The sequence below is a fragment of the Glycine max genome, chromosome 13 (genome assembly GCF_000004515.6).
Source record: "Glycine max cultivar Williams 82 chromosome 13, Glycine_max_v4.0, whole genome shotgun sequence".
Lineage (NCBI taxonomy): Eukaryota > Viridiplantae > Streptophyta > Magnoliopsida > Fabales > Fabaceae > Glycine > Glycine max.
Window position 1 is genome coordinate 4339029 of NC_038249.2, and position 20652 is coordinate 4359680.

The 20652-nt window shown below is 38.2% G+C and overlaps 1 protein-coding gene across 1 annotated transcript; it reads left to right on the top strand.

Moving 5' to 3' along the window:
* Window positions 1–9479: 9479 nt before the first annotated feature.
* Window positions 9480–10370, top strand: LOC102661423 (uncharacterized). The gene has a single exon (XM_006595261.1). It carries the CDS (start codon window positions 9480–9482, stop codon window positions 10368–10370), a length of 891 nt encoding a protein of 296 aa, XP_006595324.1.
* The last annotated feature ends 10282 nt before the right edge of the window (window positions 10371–20652 follow it).

Genomic DNA, 20652 nt, shown 5'->3' on the forward strand with positions numbered 1-20652 from the left:
CAGAATATTATGGAGGTTAAAGTCTTTGATTGTTGGGGAATAGACTTTGTAGGTCCCTTTCCTCCATCCTTTGGCAATGAATATATCTTGGTAGCTATAGATTATGTGTCTAAATGGGTTGAAGCAGTGGCTACCCCAAAGAATGATGCCAAGACTATAGTTAAATTCTTGAAGAAAAATATATTTGCTCGGCTTGGGGTGCCTAGGATATTAATTAGTGATGGAGGAACTCATTTTTGCAATGATCAGCTACAGAGAGTGTTGAGGCATTAAAATGTAACACATAAGGTAGCATCACCTTACCATCCTCAAACCAAAGGTCAAGTTGAAGTGTCTAATAGGGAATTGAAGAAGATCTTAGAAAAGACAGTGACTTCGACTCAAAAGGATTGATCTCTTAAATTGGATGACACGTTGTGGGATTACAGAACTGCATTCAAGACTCCTATAGGCCTATCCCCATTCCAACTGGTTTATGGAAAATCTTGCCACCTACCAGTGGAAATAGAGCATAAGGCATACTAGGCCTTAAAATTTCTGAACTTTGATGAAGCTGCATCTAGAGAGCGAAGAAAGCTACAGCTCTTGGAGTTGGAAGAAATGAGACTGACTGCATATGAATCCTCAAGGCTGTATAAAGAGAGGGTCAAAGCCTATCATGATAAAAAGCTGCTAAAGAAGGACTTCCATCCAGGACAATAGGTGCTGCTGTTCAATTCAAGGCTGAAACTGTTTCCTGGTAAGCTCAAATCTAAATGGTCCAAACCATTTACCATCAAGGAAGTCAGACCATATGGAGCAGTAGAGCTGTGTCATCCTCAATCCAAGACTCCATATAGAACTTGGGTAGTGAATGGCCAGAGGTTTAAGCTGTACCATGGTGGAACCATTGAAAGATTAACCACCGTTCCATACTTACAAGAATCATAAAGTAAGATGCGTCAAGCTAAAGATGTTAAACAAGCGCTTGCTGGGAGGCAACCCAATCCTTTTTTATTTTATTTTCATTGCATTTAGTTTGATAATACTTGTTTGTGATTGTTTGAATTTTAATCAGCATGTTTAACATTGAAAATGGGGTGATCAAGCTTCTCTAGAAGTTGTGGATGGAAACACTTCGAAAAACTTTTCAGTCATCCACTCACTCAGCACGCCTTGTGCGCTAAGCGAATGATCCTTCACGCGCTGAGCGAGTCACTTCTTGCGCTAAGCGCATCAACCCCTGTTCATTGGCTGAATGGGTCTTGTTAAGCGAGCCCTGTGGGCTAAGCCCAAAAACTTCTCTGGAATTTCATCTTTTTGGAATTGGGCTAAGCAAGTCATCTCGCTAAGCGCATAGACTCATCTCGCTAAGCACCCACTGTGCGCTAAGGGCAATTCCTTCTCTGTTGGACCTTATTTTGAATTGGGCCCAGTGGGTCATACCCGCTAAGCCCAAATCCCTCTCGGGTTTGGAATTGCGCTAAGCGAGAGCCACTCGCTAAGTGAGCCCTACTACTGCATCACGAAGCATTTTATTCGATAAGCGGCCCATGGCTCGCTAAGCGAGAGTTGCAGACCAATCAAAGCTGCAGAACTCGCTAAGTGCGACCCTTCGCGCTAAGCCAATTTCTTTTCTGGAATTTCATATTTTTTTGAATTGGGTTGAGTGAGTTTGCTCGCTAAGCACGTGAGTTTGAATTCTGAAAACTCAAAAGTCATTGAGTGCTCTCTTAGCGAGTGACCCGCGCTAAGCGAGGCAGTCGAAACTGCCAAAAATAAGGCTCAACTGCATTGGGCAGTTTCATTTGTGCAAAATTAAAACACTTCTCATCCCTTGCATCCGACACTCATCTGCATTGTGCTTCTACACATTCTCTACTTCTCTGTGCTTCCTCTTGCTCATCTCTAATTGCAATCCAAGTAAGTAATCCCAACTTAGCATTTTATTTTTGCTTTGAACCTTAGGGTAGATGCCTTACTGTAGACTCTTAAAATTTTGATTTTGTGCTTTGCAATGTTACTGTTAGGTTAGTCTTTAGATGCTATGTTGTTAGGGGTTTAATTTTGCACACAATGTACATGCTTTTGTGCTGTTTTGATTAGGTTTTGAGGCCTATGGTAGGGGGCTGAAAAGCCCCAAGTTTTTCTGGATTTTTGATGATCTCGCTAAGTGAGCCTTGTGCTAAGCAAGTTCATCAATTTCTGTTGATTTTCTAGGTTTTTGGATGAACTCGCTTAGCTGGCCCTATCCTGCTAAGCGTGTTCATCATTTTTGTACATATGTTTGAATGCTTGTATGAACTTGTTAAGCCATTGCACATTGGGCTTAGCGAGTATTTAAATTTCCAGTTTTTATTTTCAGCTTGTAAGCACTCACTAAGCCGGCATGCCACGCTTAGCGAGTTAGTTTGTTAGGACAAACTCTTAGAGTCTTTTTGTCTTTTATTGGTGGCTAAGCGAGTCATCTCGCTAAGCCACTCAGCCCTATTGGCTGAATAAGCCTGGCCTAAGTGAGTTAGTCTCGGTAAGCTCAAGGCATTTGTGTTTTCTGTGATTTTTTTCATGTGCTAAGCGAGCCCTGCTCGCTAAGTGCAATTTCTTCGAGCCTGCCTCGCTAAGCACAATTAGCTCTCTATTAGAGAATAAGGCTTAGCGAGCCATGCTCGCTTAACCACTGTGTTGTTTCAGCTAAGCGAGTGTGTCTCGCTTAGCCAAAGTCTTTGTTTTTGTGTTGTCGCACTAAGTGTGCCCTGTGCACTGAGCGAGTGCTATTATTTTCATAAGGCGCGCAAAGCGCCCAACCTATTTTTCTATTTTTAGTTGAAATAAAAACCTGTCTAACTTGATTCATGTGTTCATTTTTTATGCAGATGGTCTCTAGGAAGAGGAAATTCACAGCATCCCGGCCCTAGGAACCCTATGATACCACTAGATTCACTTCTGAGGGGGCCTGGGAATGTACAGAACATTCACTCCCAAAACTTCCTTCCGGAGAGGAAAGTTAATCTCTTTGTCATTGAGTACGATGAATTCCGCTGGGAGCTGATCAAGCGGAACTGGCATAAGGCCTTGACCTAGTTCATGGATAGGCACATTGATGTGGCCCTGGTCAAGGAGTTTTACTCAAACCTATATGATCCAGAAGATAAATCACCAAAACAGGTTCGAGTCCGAGGGCGGCTGATTAAGTTTGATGCGGCATCACTGAATGCCTTTCTGGAGACGCCACCGGTCATTCAGCCAGGGGAGCAGTACCTCTCATATTCTATTTTTTGCAAGTCACACACAGATCCTCAGGAGCTTGCCTCCAAGCTTTGTATTCCAGGGCGAGGATTTGTTCTTAATGCTGAAGGAGCACCCTGGAAGCTCCTGAGGAAGGATCTGATGACCTTGGCCCAGACTTGGAGTGTGTTATCATACTCCAACCTCGCCCCCACCTCTCACACGTCTGATCTTAATATGGACAGGGCGAGGTTAGTCTATGGGTTGGTTATGAAGATGGACATGGACTTGGGCTTCCTCATTTCGCACCAGATCTCACAGATGGCCCAGTCCAACTCCTCTAGGCTTGGTTTTCTGGCATTGATTTTAGCATTGTGCACAGCCAGAGGAGTCATCTCAGATTCTCTGACCTTCGAGTCCCTCAGCCCTGCCATTAATTTGGCATACATTAAGAAGAAATGCTAGAACCTGGGTGATCCCACGATCAAATTTCTAGGAACCCGCGAGGCACGGGCTAGAGGATCTGAGGGTCCATCTTCGGATGCTCCTCCTGCTCTTGCTTCCTCTGCACCTGCTCCTTCTCGGCTCCAACCCCTTCTACTTCAGCACCACCACTTCCTCCTACTCATTCTCATTCACCAGCTCCCTCTGCTCCATCATCATCATTCTAGTGCCAATGCTCTGTGGTCACCATTCCTATGTTGCAGAGCATCCACTGTGGCTTATGCCTGGTGATGCAGAGTATGCATGACTCGACTCAACATCGGCCTTTTATCAGCATGGATGAGTTCATGGCACAGGTGGCCTGGCCAAGAGTCCAGCCTTCTCCTTTGGGGGGAGGTGAGGCTTCCGCAGCCCAGGAGCATCAGCCAAAGCCAGAGGTTGCTCATGAGGCCACTCCAGAGGCGACTCCACAGGTTTCACATGCTACTTCACCTATCGTCGAGGTCTCTGAGGGTGAAGAAGACACCAAGGACACTAATTATGCAACAGATCTTTATGCGGCGTAGAGTACCTAGGATCCCTGGCCTATAGTAGCACAGGAGACACCACAGCCAGCCCAGGATGCCCATTCTTCACCTCATGGAGAGCCTGCACCAGCTCAGGACGAGCCCACTGCTACTCAGGATGATTGGTGACAGGACTTTCATTTATTTTTCTGCTTTAGATACATTTTATTTTCAGTTTATGTTTTTATGTTCAGTTTATTTAGTTAGTAAATTTTGAAAGCTTGTTGAACAGTGTTAGTCGTCTTATACGACTAACTTTTGTATAGAAAACATTTTCCAAAACTTGTATAGTTCCCCCAATTTATGGTTATTTTGTAGTGATTTTGTAAATAAATCTTGTTTTATGGTTAAAGCTGTCTCTAGAATATTTCCATTAGATTTACTGATGAAATATTCGCAATTTCAGGTGAAAAAGAGGCTAAGTCATGAAGTGCTAAAAGTGATAGTTGAGCTTAGCTCATTAGTGGGCTAAGCGTGCATCCACCGCTAAGTGCAGCTTCAGCGCGCTTAGCACAATAGAAGAATCTGGTAGAGCATCAATATCAAGGCCACGCGCTAAGCATGAGATCAATGAGCTAAGGGCAGTAGTTTTCTTTAGCCAGGCTCAGCGCACAACTGGCGATAAGCTCAAATCCACTTACTCGCGCTAAGCGCAACATCGTGAATTCAGAGCCTATTTAAAGCCTGTCTTGTGCAAAATTAGGGTACAAAACTTTTGCACAGATTTTTACAACATTCCAGAGCACACCACAGTGCCTATTTCGGGAATAAAGCTCTAGATGCAGCAAGAGGAGCAGCTTTTGCAGAGATACCTAGGTTTTGTATTCTCATTATTATTATTAGGGATTTTTCTATAATGGCTGGCCAAACACCCTTGTTGGGGATTTCTAATGAACAACTGATGTAATTATTTTAATATCTAATTGATTGTGTTTCTTGTGTTTAATGCTTCTTTCACTGCTCAAATTCTGTATGCTCTTAGTCTGATCAACCATTTGTGTGCCTAGTTAGGTGACTTTAGCATTGGGAAATGTATTGTTGCCTTAGAACTTGAATGAAGCAGAATTGAAACTTTGTCTTACAAGAGGGATCTGCGGATTAAGTTTTGGTTTTAAGTATGTTGTTACAATAATGCTGTTTGGTCTAAGTCTAGTCCAACAATAGGGATTTGAGGACAAAGATTAGGCTAAATTAGTCTAAACTTTCAACAATGCCTTATTTCTAAATCATCAATTATCAATGTTTCTAAAGCTTAGGCTAAATTGGTCTAAGTCTAGTTTTGGTTTTTAGCCTAGACTTAGTTTAATTCTGTTCTAAATCATCAATTATCAATGTTTCTTTCAACAATGCCTTATTTCAAAATTTAACCCTGTCTTAGACTAGTTCCCTAAGTTCGATACTCGGATTCATCCGTTTTAATTTTAAATATTTGACGATCCGGTGCGTTTTCCGACAAACCGGATTTCCTTTGAACATATTTGTATAAAGAAAAAGTGGACCAAAAAGTAACTGCAGGGGAAATCCAACAAAGTATTTATGGTGTCGTTGCCGGGGAACTAGATTTAAGAAGAGTTTAGTTCAGTTTTACGACATTGCTTTATATTGTTCTCTTTAATTCATTGATTCTTTTTGTTCATACTTTAGTTATCGTATATTCATTGTTCTTTTGAACTAGATAATTGTTGTTCTGTTTTCTTGTATGCAAAGAAGATCTGCAGGTGATTTGATTCCCATTGATTTGGAGATTAACGCCACCTGTAGAAGGCATAATTCAGAGAGAATCAGAAAATTCTTGCAGGATTTGGAAGCAGCAGCAACTCCAGAAGAGGAACCTCGATCTTCCGAGGCCAAAAGTTCAAGCTCAGACAATTACATATCCTCCTTCTTTGATACAGCTGATTCAAAATAATTTGTTTCATGGTCTGCCCAATGAAGCCCATTATGCTCACCTAGCCACCTATATAGAGATATGCAATACTATTAGGTTGGCAGGTGTACATGCGGATGCAATTCGGTTGAGTTTGTTCTCATTTTCTTTATTTGGAAAAGCTAAGAGATGGCTTCATTCTTTTAAAGGAAACAGTCTGAAGTCATGGGATGAAGTGGTAGAAAATTTCTTGAAGAAATACTTCCCTGAATCAAAGACTACAGAAGGCAAAGCTGCCATCTCTTCCTTCCACTAGTTTCAAGATGAATCATTGAGTGTGGCACTTGAAAGATTTAGAGGTTTATTGCGGAAGACTCCCACTCATGGGTTTTCAGAACCAATACAGCTCAACATATTCATAGATGGGTTGAGACCACAATCTAAGCAGCTCTTGGATGCTTTAGCTGGGGGTAAGATCAAAATGAAGACCCCTGACAAAGTGTCGCAACCTACCCGTCGGCGGGAGGGTGACGCGGGACTCACGGGTGCGTCTTCCAAGGGAGGAAGGCGCGCGGAGTCGCCACCAACGTTTATTTGAGAAAAACGTCGGAAAAACCAGAAAGGTGTGGTCTATGAACTTTTAGTGTGAAAGGTTTGAGAGTTGTTTTTATGCACGGGGAAGGTATTAGCACCCCACGCGTCTATCACAAGGGACGGCAACCTTTAATCAAATGTGCAATATCATGTCTTCAATTTGTTTTATTTTCCACTTTTTTTATGTTTTTAGGTTTTTTATGGGCTTTTGCATTTTTTATCTTTTTGTGGTCGATAAGGGTGTTTCCCTCGCTCCTACGTATCCTCAATTGCGATGAGGAAATTAGACCTACGTAGTTCTTTCAGAACTAAACGTTGGTTAAGTTGTTTTTATCTTTTTTCTCAAGATAGATTTTAATTGAACAAAGGTCATTTAAGGCGTTGGACCATTAAATGATCTTTTGATTTTGAAAGGAGAGAAACGTTAAGGCGTTGGACCATTAATGATCTCTTGTTTTTAAAAGGAGAGAAACATTAAGGCGTTGGACCATTAACGATCTCTTGGGGTGGTTGACAAAAGTGGGGCTTTTGCTCCTACGTATCCTCAATTGTGATGAGGAAATCAGACCTGCGTAGTTCTTGCAAAAGCGATAAAGTTACATGTTGGTTTTTATGCTTTTGAAAGGTCCATGTTAACCGATAAAAGCAAAGAGGACCGTTTAAGGCGTTGGCCTTAAAATGATTTTTAGTGGTTTTTGCGGACAAAGCTTGATTTGTGAGTTGATTTTAACCTTAGTTTCACTTTGGTTATTAGTCAATTCATTCAAGGAAAACTTCCAAAGAAAAATGTTCGATTGATTTTTTTGATTATTTTATTCAAAGATATTTTGATTATTTTATTATTATTATTTTGCTTTTTTTTGGTTTAACCGTAGTTACAGTGTGAACGATCGGTTAGATTTTGCTTTAGCGGTGATTAAACGACGTTGCAACACAAATGATCGGTTAAATTCATTTTTATCATTTATTAAGTGAGAAATGACTTAAATAAATGGTTAAAAGCTCGTTAAAAGGGGGGTACGGAAAATAAAGGCAACGAAAACAAAAGTACCCAAAACAAGTAGGGACCACTAAGGGTGCATAGAATGAATTGAAAGATTCGATTTCGGAACTTACCGATTGAAGACCGAAGAACGACGAAGAACGAACGAAGAACGATGAAGAACGCTGAAGAATCTCCTCAAAATCACTTAGGGAAACGTCTCAAAAGCGTTAAGGAGACACCTCGACTTGGATTTTTTTCACGGAAACAATTTTTCTCACTAATTTCGAGAGATTTCTGAATACCAGAAGGGCTAACCCATTTCTCTGCCCTCCTTCCCCTATTTATAGGAGAAAAGAGAGAGGTGGTTGCCGCCCAGCTCACCCAAGCGAGCTGGGTTGCTTCCACCAGAAGGCACCGCCTTCTTTTGGAACAATCAGGAAGGCTCAAGTGAGCTTGGTTGCTATTTACACCCCCCTTTTTCACTAAGCACATCCCCTCATGGTGTTTTTTTATTGATTTCTTTCCGAAATGCTGCGGAACTTTACGGATTACGCAACGATGCTTGTTTTTCCTTCCGGAATGTTGTGAAACTTTAGGGATTATGCAATGATGCTTGTTTCGAGGGTTCTGAAGGGAGCAAACAAGGTTCAAGGACCGACCGCAAGTACTCTCGGACGAAATTAAGGTATGACACGAAGCAATGGACTTAATTGAAAGCATGGCTGCTAGTGACAGCCATTTTGAGAGACCGAGCCCACATTCCTACCAAGAATAGTTTATTGGAGCTAACATCACAGGACGCTCTGTTGGCATAAAACAAGTTGTTGTCCAAGCAACTAGAGACACTAACAAAAACACTCAGTAAGTTTCCAACTCAGCTACATTCTGCATAAACTTCACATTCTTCTATTTTGCAAGATGTACAATTTGTGGTGGAGCTCATGAATCTGGATGTTGTATCCCTCATGAAGAGCAAATTGCACATGAAGTCAATGATATGGGGAATCAGCCTAGAGGCAATTTCAATACAAGTGGATTTCCAGGATTTCAGAACAACCATCAGTATCAACAGTAGAGACAGTGGCAAAATCACCCTCGTAACCAATTCAACAGAGACCAGGGTGGTTCATCTACAAGGCCACAACAACATATGCCAAGTCTCTATGACCGAACCACGAAGCTGGAAGAGACTCTAGCTCAATTCATGCAAGTATCGATGTCTAGCCAAAAGAGCACTGAGTCTGCAATTAAGAATTTGGAAGTCCAGGTTGGCCAACTTGCAAAGCAGTTACCTGAAAGACCATCAAACAACTTTACAACAAACACAGAGAAAAATCCTAAAGAAGAGTGTAAAGTTATGATGACTAGAAGCAAAATGGCGATACAAGTGAAGGAAAGTAAAGCTGATAAGAAGGTGGAGGGATTTAAATAATAGCTAGCTAATGAATTGGTGCTGGAACCGGTTGATGATTTAGTTGAACTTGAAGAAATTGTTGAGGAAGCAGAAGGTGAAGAAGAAGGAGACACACCAATAAGAGACTGTCAAGAGAAAATAATGAAGAAGGAAGAAAAAGAAAAAGAAAAAGAAAAGGTTGTTGAGATTGATAAGAAGAAGGGCAAGAGTGAGGCTAACTTAGAAAAAAAGAAAGAGGCTACTCTTACTGAATGCAAGGAGGTACCTTATCCATTGGAACCCTCCCGGAAAGATAAAGAGCGACATTTGGCCAGATTTCTTGATATCTTCAAGAAATTGGAAATTACTTTGCCATTTGGAGAAGCACTTCAACAAATGCCCTTCTATGCCAAATTTTTTAAGGATATGTTAACCAAGAAGAACCGGTACATCCACATTGACAGAATTTTTATGGAAGGTAACTGTAGTGCTATGATTCAACGCATTCTTCCACCCAAGCATAAAGGTCCTAGAGTTGTCACGATACCGTGTTGTATTGGTGAGGTTGCTGTAGGCAAAGCTCTCATAGACTTGGGAGCTAGTATCAATTTAATGCCTCTTTCCATGTGCCGACGACTTGGAGAGATAGAGATAATGCCTACATGCATGACCCTCCAGTTAGCTGACCGCTCCATCACAAGGCCATATGGAATGATTGAGGATGTCTTAATTCAGGTCAAACAACTTATTTTTCCTGCAAATTTTGTGGTTATGGATATAGAGGAAGATCTTGACATTCCCATAATATTGGGCCGCCCTTTTATGTCCACGACCAACTGCATAGTAGATATGGGGAAATATAAACTAGAATTGAGCATGGAGGATCAAAAAGCCTCATTTGACTTATTTGAAGCAATAAATTATCCAAATGATATGAAAGCTCGCTTTGATCTGGACAAGGTAGAACAAGAAATAGAAACAACAGCTACAACCATGGCACTGCATTCTCCTTTGGAGAAAGCATTGATTAATCATGTAGAATGCCTTACTAAAGAGGAGGAACATGAAGTGCAGACTTGTATTAAAGAATTGGAAGGTGCAGGAGAAATTTCTGAGCGACATTCAACATTTGAGGAATTGAAGAACAGTGGGCAAATAGAAAAACCAAATGCAGAATTGAAGACCTTGCCTGCACATTTGAAGTATGTGTTTTTGGAGGACAATGACTCAAAACCAGTGATTATTAGTAGCTTATTGAAGAAAATAGAAGAAGATCAGATGGTGCAGATTTTGAAGAGACACAAAGCTGCCATTTGATGACACATATCTGATTTGAAAGGAATTAGTCCATCTTATTGCATGCACAAAATCAATATGGAATCTGATTACAAACCAGTGAGACAGCCTCAAAGAAGACTTAATCCAATCATGAAAGAAGAGGTGCGTAAGGAGGTGCTTAAGTTGCTGGAAGTAGGCCTTATTTACCCCATTTCAGATAGTGCATGGGTTAGCCCGGTGCAGTTTGTCCCCAAGAAAGGAGGCATGACAGTCATTAAGAATGACAAAGACGAGTTGATATCCACAAGGATTGTCACTGGATGGAGAATGTGCATTGACTATCGGCAGCTGAATGATGCCACCCGGAAGGACCATTATCCACTTCCTTTCATGGACCAGACGCTTGAAAGATTTGCAGGGCAATCCTATTATTATTTTATGGATGGATATTCTGGCTATAATTAGATTGTTGTAGATCCCAAAGATCAAGAGAAGACTGCTTTCACCTGCCTTTTTGGTGTATTTGCATATCGGCGCATGCCTTTTGGTCTGTGCAATGCCCTAGCTACATTTCAGAGATGTATGATGGCTATTTTTTTTTATATGGTGGAAAAATGCATTGAAGTTTTCATGGACGATTTCCCTATTTTTGGGCCATCTTTTGAAGGGTGCTTATCCAATCTTGAAAGAGTATTACAGTGATGTGAAGAGTCCAATCTAGTTCTCAATTGGGTGAAATGCCATTTCATGGTTCAAGAAGGAATAGTGTTGGGGCATAAGATTTCAATAAGGGAAATAGAGGTGGACAAGGCAAAGATTGATGTGATTGAGAAACTTCCTCCTCCCATGAATGTCAAGGGCGTGAGAAGCTTCTTAGGACATGTCGGGTTCTACAGACAATTCATAAAAGATTTCTCAAAAGTCACCAAACCACTTAGCAATCTGTTGAATAAAGATGTTGCATTTGTGTTTAATGAAGAGTGTATGGATGCATTTAATGATTTGAAAACCAGATTAGTGTTTGCTCCAGTAATTACAGCACTAGATTGGGGACAAGAATTTGAGCTGATGTGTAATGCAAGTGATTACGTCGTAGGTGCAGTGCTTGGGCAAAGGAAGGGAATTTTATTTCATGCTATATACTACGCCAGTGTTAGTCGGTGAGAACGACTAACTTTTGTGTATAAAACTTGTATAAATTGTACCAAACTCTCCCAATTTATGGTTATTTTGTAATGTTATAAGTATTTTCTATTAAGTATAAGTAATAAATACTTAGTATTTTCATTTTGTGTGTTTAATAATCATTTTCTCTCAATTTCAGGTTTATTAGGCAAGCTTTGGAAAAGGCTGTTTTCACCTTCTCACTAAGCCAATCTGTTGGCTTAGTGAGCATTCGCTAAGCGCAACATTCCTAGGCTAAGTGCGAGGAAGAATCCAGAAGAAGATGAGTTGTACAGGTTCGCTAAGCGCACCACTTCATCTCTCTAAGCGCACCGCTTCAGTTCATCCGCTAAGCGAGAAAGGCATGCTAAGCCAAAAATCACTAATGTGCGCCAAGCGGTCCATACGTGCGCTAAGCGCACGAGCATGAACAAGGCCACCTATTTAAGCCTGAAATCAGATTTTGTGAAGGGAGTATGGACTGGGATTCAGAGCTTTGCATGTCTAGGATTTCTAGAGAGAGAAAGGTCCAAGTTCCAGAGAGTTTTGAGAGATTTTGTTGTGTAAAGATCTGCAGAGACCAGAGCTTGAAGCAGGAACCGGTTTGAGAGCTTGAGATGAGTTTGTGAGTGATTGTGAGATCCTAGAGGTGAAGGAGACATCCTCACCACTTGTATTTTTGCAATCTTTCATCTTGTTCTTCTCTTTGTTGTTAAGAAGGCTTCCTAGTATGGAAAGCTAAATCCTCTGTTGGATCTTCCCTATAGGTACCTGATGTAAATATATTTCTATCTATTTAATGATGTTTTATGTGTTCTCTGTGCTATCTGCTTTTCATTCCAATATGCCTTTACCTTGATCACGTAGATGTATGCTTTGTTAGGGTCATTCAATAGTGGAAACTGGTATGACTCTAAAGTCCTTGATAGTGTAGGGTTGAGCTGTCGTGCTTTCACGAGGAATCGGGGTGCGATAAGTTAGTTGAGTATGTATGTCTAGATGCGGTCCTAGTTGAGTTTAGTCTTACAAGAGGAATTTGCGGATGATGCTTGATAAAGATTAGGCTAAACTATCATGAGGAATCGGGGTTTAGTATCTCAGGAGACACCATAAGAACACATGAGCATTGTTAGGTAGAGAATATCTTTTTAGCATCAGGCACTTATTAGGAAGACCAACGTGTTCTCTACTTGTTTTTACACATCATTTCTCTCGCGTGATTTTCTTTCTTTTTGCACAAATAGTTTATACACTTGTTCATATTCACACTTACTTTTACACACTAGAAGCCTATTTGCTGAAATAGCTTACCAAATAACACAAGTTTTGTAGAAGCAAAGCCTTTGTCTTTGATGTTTTGATGATGATCGTGATGATTTGATGAAAATGCGCTTCTCAAGTTTAATTCAAGACAATGATTCAAGAATAAAAGATACAACATCAAGAAGATCACTAGTATTTTAGGAAGGGAGTTCCTAATTGAAATAGCAAAAGGTTTGGCCAAGAAATTTAAATTTAAAAAGTCTTTTTCAAGAGATTTACTCTCTAGTAATTGATTACCAGAGGATGTAATCGATTACCAGTGGCCAAAAATGGTTTACAACAGTTATTAAAATTTGAATTCAAATTTTAGACTGTGTAATCGATTACACAATATTGGTAATCGATTGCCAGCAGTTAATAAACGTTTTAATTCAAATTTTAAAACCTGTAATCAATTACACAAATCCTATAATCGATTACCAGAGGAGATTTTCAGAAAATTATTTCTAAGAGTCACATCTTTTCAAATGGTTTTTACATGGCCACCAAAGGTCTATTTATATGAGACTTGGAACATGAATTTGCTCAGAGTTTTTCATAGCAAAAAGTCTTATTCTCTCAAAGAGCAAAAACATTTTATCCTCTTAAGAATTCCTTGGCCAATACACTTGCAATTCAATAAGGAATTAATTGAGTGCTCAGATTGTACAATCTATCTCTTTCAAGAGAGATTTATTCTTCTATTCTTTCTAAATTCTCAAAGGGGATTGAGAGACCGAGGGTCTCTTGTTGTAAAGAAATCTGAACACAAAGGAAGGATTGTCCTTGTGTGTTCAGAACTTGTAATGGGATTTTACAAGATAGTGAAACTCTCAAGCTGGTTGCTTGGGGACTGGACGTAGGCACAAGGGTGTGGCCGAACCAGTATAAATCCGAGTTTGCACTTTCTCTTCCCTTAAACTCTTTTATTTATTATTGCTTTACATTTATATTCAGATTGTTCTATTTGAATCATTATTTAAGAGTTCATTTTTAAGGGAACTTGTAACTTGCATTGAAATTGAAATAGAATTTTAATTGGGGAAATAGTTTGCAATATCTTAATTCAACCCCCCTTCTTAAGATATCTGAGGCCACTTGTCTAACAAGTGGTATCAGAGCTTCATTCTTGTATAAAGTTTAGAAACTTCAAGAATAATGGCCTCAACAAACTTCTTATTTCCAGAAGGAAATTCAATCAATAGACCTCCAATCATTAATGGAGAGGGTTAACACTACTGGAAAACCCAAATGCAAATTTTTATTGAGGCAATAGACTTAAACATTTGGGAAGCCATTGAAATAGAGCCTTATATACCCACCATAGTAGAAAGAACCACACTAGATGGAAGCACAACAAGTGGAAGCAAAACAATAGAAAAACCTAGAGATAAATGGTCTGAAGAGGATAGAAGACGAGTACAATATAATTTAAAATCCAAAAAAATAATTACATCTGCCCTGGGAATGGATGAATATTTCAGGGTTTCAAATTGTAAGAGTGCTAAGGAAATGTGGGACACTCTACAAGTAACACATGAAGGCACAACAAATGTTAAAAGATCTAGGATAAACACATTAACTCATGAATATGAACTATTTAGGATGAATGCAAATGAAAGCATTCAAGACATGCAAAAGAGGTTCACACATATAGTAAATCATCTTGTAGCTTTAGGGAAAGATTTTCAAAATGAAGATCTCATAAACGAAGTATTAAGATGTTTAAGCAGAGAATGGCAACCTAAAGTAACAGCCATTACTGAATCAAGAGATTTATCTAACATGACTCTTGCTACTCTATTTGGAGAGTTATAGGAACACGAAATGGAATTATTGAGATTAAATCAACATGAAGAAAATGATAAGAAAAAGAAGGGAATTGCTCTTAAAGCCTCATCTTCAATCCAAGAAGAAAGTGATAAGGAAATTGATCTAGATGAAGATGATGATGATGATCTTAGCCTTTTGTACAAATGTTCAACAAGTTTCTGAAAGTTAGAGGAAGTCAAAGGCGACCAAATTTTAAATCTAAAAGAAGGACAAAAATTTCATCTTCTACTCCAAAATGCTTTGAATGCAATCAACTTGGACATCTGAGGGTTGATTGTCCTATCTTCAAGAAAAAAGATGGAGAAATCTGAAAAGAAAAATTTTAGTGAAAAGAAAATGAAGAAAGCTTACATCACATGGGATGACAATGATATGGAATCTTCTGAAGATTTAGAAAATGTAGAGATAAACCTCTGTCTAATGGCTAAAAGTTATGAAAGCGATGAAGAGGTAACATCTTCAAATAACTTATCCATTTCTTTTGGTGAATTACAAGATGCATTTGCTGATTTGCATAAAGAGTCAATCAAACTTGCAAAGTTAGTTTCATCTTCTAAGAAAACAATTTCAGATTTAGAAAATGAAATTTCAAAATTAAATAAAGAATTAGATAATCTTAGAATTGAAGTCTCAATTTATAAATCAAATGAAAAAGTTTATATCTCTACTATTTCTGACAAGAAAATATCTGATTCTTGTAGTTGTTGTGGAAAATATGAAAAATAAATTAAAGATTTGAAAAACTCACTTGCAAAATTTTCTTTTAGTAAAAACAATTTAGATGTCATATTAGGAAAACAAAGATGTGTCTCTAATAAGGCTGGAATAGGATATAAACCTGAAAAACAACAAAAATTTCATATAAACCTCTTTGCTTCCACACAAAAATATAATTCTAGTTCTATCACTTGTTTTTATTGTGGAAGAAAAGGGCATGGCACATCTACATGTTATTTTAAGAAATACTACAACAACATTAAAATGATATGGGTCCCAAAAGGATCTTTAGTCTACACTAACACACAAGGACCCAATAAAGTTTGGGTACCTAAGTCAAAAACTTGATCATGTAGGTGTCTTTGAGGAAGGAATGGTACATAGATAGCGGATGTTCAAAACATATGACTGGAGATGCATCAAAGTTTACACATATCTCTCCCAAGAAAAGCGGGCATGTAACTTATGGTGACAACAACAAAGGTAGAATCCTTGGAGTTGGTAAAATAGGTACAAATTCTTCAAACTCCATTGAAAATGTTCTACTTGTTGAAGGTCTTAAGCACAACCTACTTAGTGTTAGTCAATTATGTGACAAAGGCTATCTAGTATCATTTGATTCTCAAAAATGTCTTATAGAACATAAGCATGACACTAATATAAAGCATGTAGGATATAGAGTCAACAATGTATATATGATAGACTTAAGCCTAAAACTAGATACAATCATTGTTTTCTTAGCAAAGATGATGATCCATGGTTATGGCATAAAAGAATTGCTCACATAAACATGGATCACTTAAACAAATTAATTTCAAAAGATTTAGTAGTTGGTTTGCCTAAATTGAAATTTGAAAAAGATAGACTATGTGATGCATGTCAAAAGGGAAAACAAACTAGAGTCTAATTCAAACCCAAAAATATTGTTTCAACTACTCAACCCTTACAATTATTGCATATGGATTTAGTTGGTCCATCTAGAACTATGAGTTTTGGAGGAAATTACTATGCTCTTGTCATAGTTGATGATTTCTCAAGATATACATGGACATTATTCATTACTCATAAAAGTGATGCATTCCAAGCATTTAGGAAACTTGCTAAAGTTATACAAAACAAGAAAAATCTTAAGATTGCATCCATTAGAAGTGATCATGGGGGTGAATTTGAAAACAAAGATTTTGAATTATTTTGTGATGAACATGGTATTGAGCATAATTTTTCTGCACCTAGAACCCCTCAACAAAATGGAGTTGTTGAGAAGAAAAATAGGCCATTGGAAGAAATTGCTAGGACTTTATTAAATGATACTTCTCTTCCAAAATATTTTTGGGTTGAAGCCATCAATACTGCATGTTACATCATGAATAGGGCCTTAATAAGACCCATTTTAAAGAAAACCCCATATGAGTTATATAATGGTAGAAAACCTAACATTTCACATCTTCATGTTTTTGGTTGCAAATGTTTTGTGCTTAATAATGGTAAAGATAATCTAGGAAAATTTGATGCAAAATCTGATGAAGGCATCTTTCTTGGATATTCATTGCAAAGTAAAGAAAATAGAATATATAACAAAAGAACTATGAGTATTGAAGAATCCATTCATGTTTCTTTTGATGAATCTAATGCTATTTTGTCAAGAAAGATATACTAGATGATATTGCAGAATCTTTAGAACAAATTCATATTCATGGACAAGATTCTAAAGGAAAAGGGAAAGGAAGCAATGAAGACCCTCCAGAAGAAGCCAAATCAAATGATGAACTTCCAAAAGAATGGAAAGCCTCAAAAGATCATCCCCTCGACAACATTATTGGTGATATCTCAAAAGGGGTAACAACTAGACATTCTCTTAAAGAATGATGCAATAATATGGCTTTTGTATCTATGATTGAACCTAAAAATATAAAAGAAGCCATAATAGATGATAATTGGATAATTGCTATGCAAGAAGAACTGAATCAGTTTGAAAGAAACAATGTGTGGGAACTTGTTGAGAAACCTAAAAACTATCCCATCATAGGAACAAAATGGGTATTTAGGAATAAGTTAGATGAACATGGCATAATCATTAGAAATAAGGCTAGATTAGTTGCAAAAGGATATAATCAAGAAGAAGGTATAAATTATGAAGAAACATATGCTCCAGTTGCTAGATTAGAAGCCATTAGAATGCTCTTAGTGTATGCATCCATAATGAATTTTAAGCTTTATCAAATGGATGCTAAAAGTTCTTTTCTAAATGGCTTAATTCAAGAAGATGTATATGTTGAACAACCACCAGGTTTTGAAATGTTGGATAAGCCAAATCATGTCTATAAATTCAAAAAGGCTTTATATGGCTTGAAACAAGCCCCTAGGGCTTGGTACGAGCGTCTAAGTAAGTTCCTTTTAGAAAAGGACTTCTCTAGAGGAAAAGTAGATACTACTCTTTTCATATAGAGAAAATCACATGATATTTTATTAGTTCAAATTTATGTTGATGATATTATTTTTGGATCCACTAATGAATTATTGTGCAAGGAATTCTCTCATGACATGCAAAGTGAGTTTGAAATGTCAATGATGGGAGAACTTAATTTCTTTCTTGGATTGCAAATTAAACAAACCAAGGATGGTATCTTTGTCAATCAATCCAAGTATTGCAAAGAGTTAATCCACAAATTCGGCATGAAAAATGCTAAGCACATGGCTACACCAATGAGCACTGCTTGCTATCTAGATAAAGATGAAACCAGTCAGTCAATAGATGTTAAGCAATATCGAGGTATGCTCGGATCACTTCTTTATTTATCTGCTAGCAGACCTGATATAATGTTTAGTGTGTGTATGTGTGCTAGATTTCAATCAAATCCTAAACAATCACATCTTAGTGTTGTTAAAAGAATCATAAGATATTTAGTAGGCATTATGAACATAGGTTTATGGTATCCTAGAAATTCCACATGCACCTTAATTGGATATTTTGATTCAGACATTGCCAGTTCTAAAACAGATAGAAAGAGCACAAGTGGAACTTGTCTGTTCATTGGATCTGCTCTAGTTTCTTGGCATAGTAAGAAACAAAATACTGTTGCTTTATCCACTGCAGAAGCAGAATATATTTCTGCCGGCAGTTGTTGTGCACAAATCTTATGGATGAAGCAACAACTTTCTGACTATGGAATCCTTCTTGACCATATACCTATTAGATGTGATAATACAAGTGCAATTAATCTTTCCAAAAACCTAGTTCAACATTCTAGAACTAAACATATAGAAATTAGGCACCATTTTCTAAGAGATTGTGTGTTAGAGTTTGTTGATACAAAGAATCAACTTGCTGATATCTTCACAAAACCTCTCCCCAAAGAAACATTCTTCTCTATTAGAAGGGAATTAGGCCTCTTAGATGTTAGTGATTTAGATAAATAAGGATTGATTGATTGAATTATTTTTTTTTGATTGATTGTTTGTTTTAAGTATGTTACTTTGCTTGATTTTGTTTAAATTCTTGTTATTATGGTTTGATGCATTATTGTGTGTTTGATGTTTGAATGATTGAATTAAATACATTTAGTAGTGATGATTAATAGTGTTAGATGTATTTAGCATAGACATAGGTAATTTTCTAGAGGAACTAGCCTAGTTAATGCTCTGGTAATCGATTACCATTCAGTGTAATCGATTACACCAGAACAGACAGCCTGTAATCGATTACTACAGCCTGTAATCGATTACCAGAAGGCTTCCTACTCCGGTAATCGATTACCACACCTTGTAATCAATTACATCTCGTCCTCCTCTTTAATACCTACGAAACCAGTCATGCTGCACAGCCACACTCTCTTCTTCGTGCCTCCTTCATCCCTAATCTTCAAATCCTCATATCTTCCTCAATTCTTCACCAAAACACGTCCTGTAAAGCCCAATCTTCCTCATTTACACTCCTCTTTCGATTCCACCGATTGAAACTCACTAAAACTTCATCAAATGGAAGAATCATCGAAGAAGCGAAAAGGATCATCCTCCTCCACCGCTGCTGCTGGCCATCGCCGCCACAGACCATCTGAAGCACCCACAGCACCTATCCATCCTTCCTTATCATCTCCAAGATCATCCACTCTGTTTTCTTCGGATGATTAATGTCTACGGTACCTTTCTCAATTTTCTTCTAGGATCATTTTAGACCCTAAGTACCTAGACATAGATTTCTTCAATGATGAGACATTTGACTGTTATCAAGTGTTTCAAAACTCTGGCTTGGTTGATTTCATGTCTTTAAAATTACCTTACTATCCTGAACTTGTCAAAGTCTTTTATAGCAATTTAAAAATTCAGGATGACATTATTTCTTCTGAGGTGCATGGTATTTCCATGACCATTGATCAATCTTTGTTCTTTTCTTTGACAAAATTACCCAGTCAAGGTGCACCTTTTGAGGGCACCATTTTTTATGACTGGAAATTTGATTATTCGAGTCATGATGCTCGCCGTATGGTTTGTAATGACCAGGCTGAAATGACCGGTAGATTGCTGGTCGGATCATTGACCTTTGATAATCGCATCATGCACTACATTATTGTTAGAATTTTGCTTCCCCGGTCTTCAAATTTGGCTCAAGCCTCGGAGGAGGACTTGATTTTGATGTGGGCTTTCCTTACCGGTCGTCAGATTGACTGGGCTCACTTGGTTTGGTACCGAATGCATAAGGCATTACAAGCCAATGCACCTCTCCCTTACCCTCAATTGGTCACTCTGTTTCTCCGTCATTTTCAAATTCCGCTTGATGATGAACCTTTTGTTCAAGTCAAGCGTTCCTTTGCTATTGGTGCTGGTGCAGTCACTTCATTTGGATACCGTAAGGATCGGAATGGTCAATGGTTGAAGAAAGATGCACTTCCTCCACAAGATGAGCGTACTCCTTCTCCTCCTCCTCAGCGAGATGATTCAGCCCTTATGACTGAAGTTCTTTCCGAGTTACGGGGTCTTCGTACTTATGTTGGTGAACGTTTTGATTCTTTGGATAATCGCTTTGCCAGAATGGATATCCATCTCACACAGCTTGAAGAAGATGTGGGTTATATTCATCAGAGCTTCGATCTTCCACCACCACCTCCACCTTCTTAGAGTTTATTTTCTAATTTTCTTTTTCTTATAAGCCGTGTATTTTGGCTATGGTATTTAACTTATCATTTTCTGCACTTTATTTATCTTTTGGTATTTGGACTTTAGTCTTTTATGATTAGATTCTATGTGGTTTTGAATTATGATTGTTTGGATTATATTTTGATTATGACTTATTTATGATTTGCTCATGTTT

Excerpts from the sequence above, each read along its gene's own strand:
- LOC102661423 (XM_006595261.1), top strand. The coding sequence starts at position 9,480 with ATGTTAACCAAGAAGAACCGGTACATCCACATTGACAGAATTTTTATG.